This window comes from Chelonus insularis, unplaced genomic scaffold (assembly GCF_013357705.1).
Source record: "Chelonus insularis isolate UGA/USDA-ARS -01 unplaced genomic scaffold, ASM1335770v1 contig_109_pilon, whole genome shotgun sequence".
In the NCBI taxonomy this organism is placed as follows: Eukaryota; Metazoa; Arthropoda; class Insecta; order Hymenoptera; family Braconidae; genus Chelonus; species Chelonus insularis.
In genome coordinates, this window is record NW_023276349.1 from 297,892 (window position 1) to 304,716 (window position 6,825).

General features: G+C 32.1%; 1 protein-coding gene and 1 pseudogene across 1 annotated transcript; both read right to left on the reverse strand.

The window, feature by feature from the left end:
* Positions 1-1,504: 1,504 nt before the first annotated feature.
* Positions 1,505-4,407, reverse strand: LOC118065528 (transcription elongation factor SPT6-like; annotated as a pseudogene).
* An 801-nt stretch (positions 4,408-5,208) lies between these two features.
* LOC118065604 (mRNA-capping enzyme-like) lies at positions 5,209-6,303 on the reverse strand. The gene has a single exon (XM_035081042.1). The coding sequence runs from the start codon at positions 6,301-6,303 to the stop codon at positions 5,209-5,211; it is 1,095 nt and encodes a 364-aa protein (XP_034936933.1).
* Between the last annotated feature and the right edge of the window lie 522 nt (positions 6,304-6,825).

A 6,825-nucleotide genomic window follows, 5' to 3' on the forward strand; every position in this document is an offset into this window, starting at 1 on the left:
AGTACTCATATATATATAGAATAGATCCCTATTTTTATTGTTTATAGTAATTTAAAACTTATTATTTAAATATTACCATGATCAATAATCATTTGTTAGTAACAATGTTCAATTGTTATGGACACAATTCCATATGATTGACAATTATTATTGACTATTATAGCGTCTTTAATGCTGTTTTCTCAATCCCGACACAAGTTTAAAATTCTTTCATTGCTGATTTTGTTTTTTAAAATTTGTTTTTTCCGATGAAATGTTGTCATCATATTTTCATACAAGTATTTTAATCATTTAATATTCATATTTTTGCAAAGAATTTAAAATTTTGTCTAAAAAATAGTATAATTCATAAATTGCAAAATTCAGGACGTTTTCCATTTTTTGATTCTGCATAAAAAACTACTGGACCGATTTTGTTGAAAACCTAATCAGTTCTAAGTTGCGCAATTACGTGTCGAACGCAGTTGGTTCCACGACGATATCATCTTTTGTTCTCGAGATAATCGAGGCGAAAAATAATTCCGAACGCACATACGTACATACACATACACAGACGGACACTGAAGAACGGCCATATTCGACTCTGGGGACCTTAAAACGTAGATATATATCAAAATTCGGGATTCGCCAAATCGTACCCATTACTATAACTTCCTTGAGAATAGTGAAAAATTTCCGAAATATTAAATTCAAAAAAAAAAAAAGATACATTGAAATAAATGAACTTGAGGAAATTATTGTACCAACTTTTGAATATTATTTCTCATTATAGAGAGGAGTGTCATTACCAAGCAACATACTCTGAGGACTAGAATTTATATTTGTTGTGTCGCTGGGTGATCTTCCTCAATAAGAATTTCGATTATCCGATCGACTTCTTTCATTTCCGTATCTTTAAGGTCTTCTTGGATCATTATATATCGGACTATTATATCTAAAATTGAAGAAAAATGGTGTGAGATTAATTACTTTACATGGTAATACATATGAAAATTGATAAAGTAGATTATTTCTTCAATATTCTCGTTCTGTAAAATATCTTCAATTACTGAATTAACTTTAAAATGCATAGCAAGTAATGTCATGAATTAACTTACGGGTCTTTTGGAGTAGTCGAATTTCCAGTAGGCTAATCACTATTGCCAGAATTCTCCCAATTATTAGACGAAGCTGTATCACCCGTAGGCCAAGCATCATCAATATTCGAATCAGTTGTATTTCTTGTAGGCCAAGAGTTATCGGCGTTCGAATACGTAGCACTGCTTGTCGGCCAAGCATCACCAGCCGAGTTATTCCAATCTCTTTTATTCTGCATATTGCCACGTTCTCAACTACGTCCCTTGACTTGTTCTCTGCCGCGTCCACTGAAATTTGATGATCGACCACGACCACGACCCCTATCTCGATCACGATCACGATAATGGCTATCAGATGTACTGCTTGTAGACCATGTATCATCAATAGAATTTTTCCAATGATTAAAAGTAGTTGTATGACTTGTAGATTAAGCATCATCGGCAGGTTTCTTCCAGTCATTTGAACTAGCCAAATCACCTGCAGGCCAATTATTATCTGTAGAACTCTGCCAATCTCTTGGCATGTTTGAGTTATCTGTAGGCCAAGCATTATTAGCCGAGTTATTCCAACCTCTTTTATTCTGCATATTGCCACGTCCTCTGCCAGGACTTCTGGGATTTGATGCTCATCCATGACCACGAAATTCCTTTTGGTACCTAGAATTATTGTCAGAACCATATGGAGTATGCGGTGAAGCCCTAAATGGTGTCATGTATGGAGTTTGAGCTGAAGAAGTGTAGCGAGTATTTGAATTTGAGGTTGTATTGTCATATTTAAGAGCTCCCGATACTCCTGGTGTGTCAGGAGGATAATAATAAGAATGTTTTTGATCCATACTCTGAATTATATTTGAGTTTATATCTTCCATTTCAGATTGTTAAATTTTGGGAGTCTGGATCGGAATTGGATCTCGAAAATGTTCTTTAAACCATTTTATCAAGCTGTCAAAACGAGTAAATATTTGTCCACGATATTTAAATCCTTCTGGCACCACCGAAATATATTCATGTAAACATTCAAGTCGAAGAAGATAGGAAAGGAGAAACTTTCCTGGATAATCTTTTGCTGCAGAAAAGATATACGGGATTCCTTCAAGATTTTGTTTCTTTTCTTCATTTAAAAGCTCTTCAGCTCTATCTTTTATCCCATTCACACCGGTTTTATAATATTTGTAGTCAAGCAACTAGCAGACATGAGCAGCCATGGGATTCACGTATCTCGCGATAACTTCATCCGGGTCTTCAAACTCTTTATTACCGATCCATAAGCTTTGACCTGAAGAAAAAGCATTTGCGTTGCCTTCTTCTCTTACATCAATGTGTTGATGAATACCTTCAGTTAATTTCCATGTAACAGTAAGGTGGTCTGAACCTTTACTACTAGGTTTTATGATTACTTCTCTGAGTTTCATAGTTTTCATGCGTTTTTCTGCTTCTCCAAAACTAATATTATAGAAAGAAGGATGTAGAATAACACGTTTTACATAAATCTGCCTTTGATTAATTTTCTTAATTTCTTCTTCTTGTTTAATATCTTTCTGTTCCTCTTCTGTATCATTAAATGAATCTTTAGTAGGTCTGGAATAAAAAAGTAATTATCAATTCAATTGTATTGAAATATTATAATTATCATAAATATTATTTAAAAAATAAAAATGTACCTCCATTTATGTTCTTTATCAGCAAGATCACTGCTTTTACCAGTTCATTCAACACTAAATCGTTCAACATCAATTTTAATAATACGACAATGAATACTTTGACCGACTGTAACTCTTTCTTCAGGATTTTTTACATGTTTATCAGACAAATTTTTTATATGGATGTATCCGGAAACTCCATTATCTAAACCGAGTCTAATACCAGTAGCTTCGCCAGGACAAGTTCCAGCATCAAAATGATTCCAGACTTCAGACAATTCAGGAAAATCTTTTTTCAAACAAAATGGACATTGCCATAGTCCAGACTCATCAATTTTTACGGGATGAGCTTGATCCAATTGTTCTCTATCTGGTGTTCGATGATAGTTGATGCTAATACCTTCGGCTAAAATTAATTTTCCAATATAGAAAGTTTCTGCACTTTCTTTTGTCAAAATATCAAACAATTTTTCTGAAGAAGGAATTTCGTAAATAGTTCTAAGTTCTTTATAGCGTTCAGTTAACTCAGCTCTGATATCATATAATGTAATAGATTTATTACCAAAGCCTTGTCTCTCTAATTCCTGAGCAACTGCATCTAAAACCAAGTCATTTACTTTTTCTGGAGTTTCTGAAATCTCTTTTAAAGCTCCAGCAGGATTGCCATCTTCATCATCATATTCTAAAGCGTCTACAGCCATCTTTCTAGCCCATTCATATGTTTCAGGATGAACTCTCGAGCCATCTAGCACTTCAACATAAACTTCAGTACTATCTCCGAGACTGTTGGTGTCAATCTTGATAAACCCTTTTTCATGTTCGCTAAAGCTGTTCTTCTTTTTTAATAAGTGAGGTAACTTCAAAGTATCAATGCATTCTCTATCAGGAGCAATGATGCACGTAAATGCTGCTTGAGTATAGTCTGAAACATATGAAATCGCCATCACACGGATACCTTTACTAGTATTCCATTCTGCGTCCACTTCCTCAGGAAACTCGACTGAAAACGGAGCTATTTTAATCCAATCAAACATTTTACTACAACATATTTGCATCACATACTCTTTAACTTCAGCAATAAGACTAGATTTCAATTCTTTCTTCAAATTTGGAATAATCATTTTGTTTAACGCTATTTCTAGACTTGCAATTCTTAAATTATTCCAGTCTTGTACATTTTTGCTGAATTCGTCCCTAATATATAACTGTTTTATCTCCTCAATGTAATTGTTGCTAGTATGTCCTTCGATTACATCACTTGATATTATTGTGATTTATTTATCCTCTTCAGCCATGGCCAGTTTAAGAAACTGATCTTGTTGAAATTCACGAATTGGTTTATCCTTCAAACATTTCATAGTATAAATAGAATGATTATCATCAATTTCTTTTATTCCTTTCTTTGTAGGTTTTACTGATAATTTTGCTCGTACCATGTACATTTCTCTCATATATTTTCTCACAAGAGGTTCACGAGCTAATTGCATAGCTATCGTTTGCTGAACTGCTTTTAAGATTTCTTCTGGAGTTTTTAATTGTTTTCCAATAAAACTTTAAGTCAACGTGAGAGGATCAATAGGCTGTTGATCTACTTCGTGTCGCTGATAATGATCACGAAGATTTTTAGCAAAATCCTCAGGAGTTAAACCAAATTTCTTGGCAAAGGAATGTAAACCAGCTTTTCTACAAATAGAAAAGAATTAGTTTAGACAAAAAGCAATTTTAATTCGCTCTGGACAATGCAAATTTCAATTGTTATTAATTAAATTAATATTTATTAAATAATAATTATCAGTGTTAACAAGAACGATTAAATACTTTTGGTTGTGAATGACGATATTAATTAATGTTTACTAACAAATTGAGAATTTTTCTAAAATTCATCTTAAATTCAACTCGATAAAAAAAATTTCCAAAGACAAATCTTATTATTTTTTATCTTCCATTATCAGTAAATTTATGCACATATTTTCCACAATTCTAATTGTAAATAATATATTAAAAAAAGTGTGATTTTTCAAGTAACATAAAAAGATATTTTGTTATTTTATATTACAAAATATTATAAATTCTAGTATATAAGAAGATACATCGATATTAATTTACAAATAAAACTAATTTTGGAGTAGATTAGAAGTGCTCATGCATAAATGTTTACTATTTTTCTAGTAATTTATAAGAAATGAAGTATTGGACATTAAATTGAAGCAAATGATGTCTAAATATGAAATAATTGATGCCTTGATAAATTTGGAATTATCTATTTATTTATTAGTAATATTCATAATCTAATGAAAAGGGAAAAAACTATAATAACAACCAAAAAAAAATTTTTTTTTATAAGATCTCATAATTGTGTGTAGGTAAGAATTCACCATACACACTTTTCTAATCATCGATCACTTTTATAAAATAGAAAACAAACCTCTACTTTACTTTACTAATTTATGCAAAAACTAACAACTTGAAGAAAATCTACTACTGAAAAAAAATTATCTACGACGTTTCGCGGGTGGCATGCAATCTTCCCAATCCTCATTAAATTGATTTTTATCAATGTAATGTATTAAATGTTGGGAAGTAATGGGTCTAATTATACTATTTAAAACGGATTGGACAGTAATGAAAGAATTAGGGAAAAATTTATCTGTTCTTTCCCGCATAAATAACCAAGTTCCATTATTATATGTGCATTCTATTATTTTATTATCAAACTGTTGAATTTGTTTAGTAATTTTAATAAAACCAAATGGTTCTTCTAAACCCTCAACATATAAATGACCTATTTTCTTAGGTGATGTTCCCATACCTGATTCGACGAAGATTCTTAGCATGAAATCCACTGAATTTGATGATAGCGGCTTCCACTTCAAGACGATTGCTGCAGGTCCAGGGATGTAGGGCTCCTTCGAAGGCTGGAAGATCAAACCGTCTGGTTCATGACCCAATTGTTTAACGAATTTTTCACTCAATAACTTGTTGACTTGTGTGATGTCCCAAAATTGCTTCTGACGAATAGAAAAGGGTTCTTGATCTCGGTGTATTCGGCTTTCCTTTAATGCTCTAATTCGGCTTCCTATTACTTCTTTCTCGATGATGTCATATCTCTCAATGAAAAATAAGTCTGTAGATACATCTCTGCCATCACACATAATAATATCATGAACTAGGTACCTAGGATAATTTTTACCATCCACTTTATCAATAACCATTTCTCCATCTAATAAAGTATCATTCAGAGTTCTAGAAAAGTCTTTATAATGTGGAAAAGTTAAACCAGACACTTCATAGACACTATTATTCCTATTAATAAAGAATACATCCTTGTTAGCTTGGATGAACATCATAAATCTAGTACCATTAGCATTCCATGACACTTTGTATGGTCTGATTTTAAATTGGATAATGTTATTGTGGTCCATAGAGACAGGTTGAGAACCAGGAAAACCATTTCCCTTCCATTTGCATAATTCCTGAACTTTTCTTTGAATTTTCACAACTTTCGATAAATCTTGTACTGGTTTTACTCCAGGAACTCCAGCCATGAAAATAGGATTTTTTATCTTTTTGGAACTTTGGTATGACATTGTTCATTTACTTCACCTTAACTGTAAAAATTAACTAATTTTAATCACAAACACCCACTTATTCTTTAATGATCGTTTTTGACGATTAATTTATGCAGTTAAAGCATAAAAACTCAATAGCACTTGTATTTTCACAAAAGAAATGAGCGAAAAATAACACGATGTGCACAAGTCGAGAATCAAATCTCATATGATTGAAAACATTTCTGGCTGGCTAGATACCTAGCTCTTATGCGCCTCCTAGTGGTGAAATCTAATGAAATGACACCATACGCCACCTGGTAGCGTGTTGGATGCCTCTAGTAATTCATGGATCCTCTTGAACTAAATCAGTGAAAATCATTGATAATTAGTTAATGTTTTACGTTCCGAATAAGAGAGCAAATTTACATGAAATTCTGATTTTAAAAATTGAATAAATGATACATACTAACAGTTGTATTATTCATCACAGAAAAGGAATTAATAACCGATTATTTTAAAATTATTACACAGCTTGCATGAAAACTATTGTATATTATT

Bases quoted from the DNA above. Each gene is read 5' to 3' on its own strand.
- LOC118065604 (XM_035081042.1), bottom strand. From the start codon at position 6,303: ATGTCATACCAAAGTTCCAAAAAGATAAAAAATCCTATTTTCATGGCT.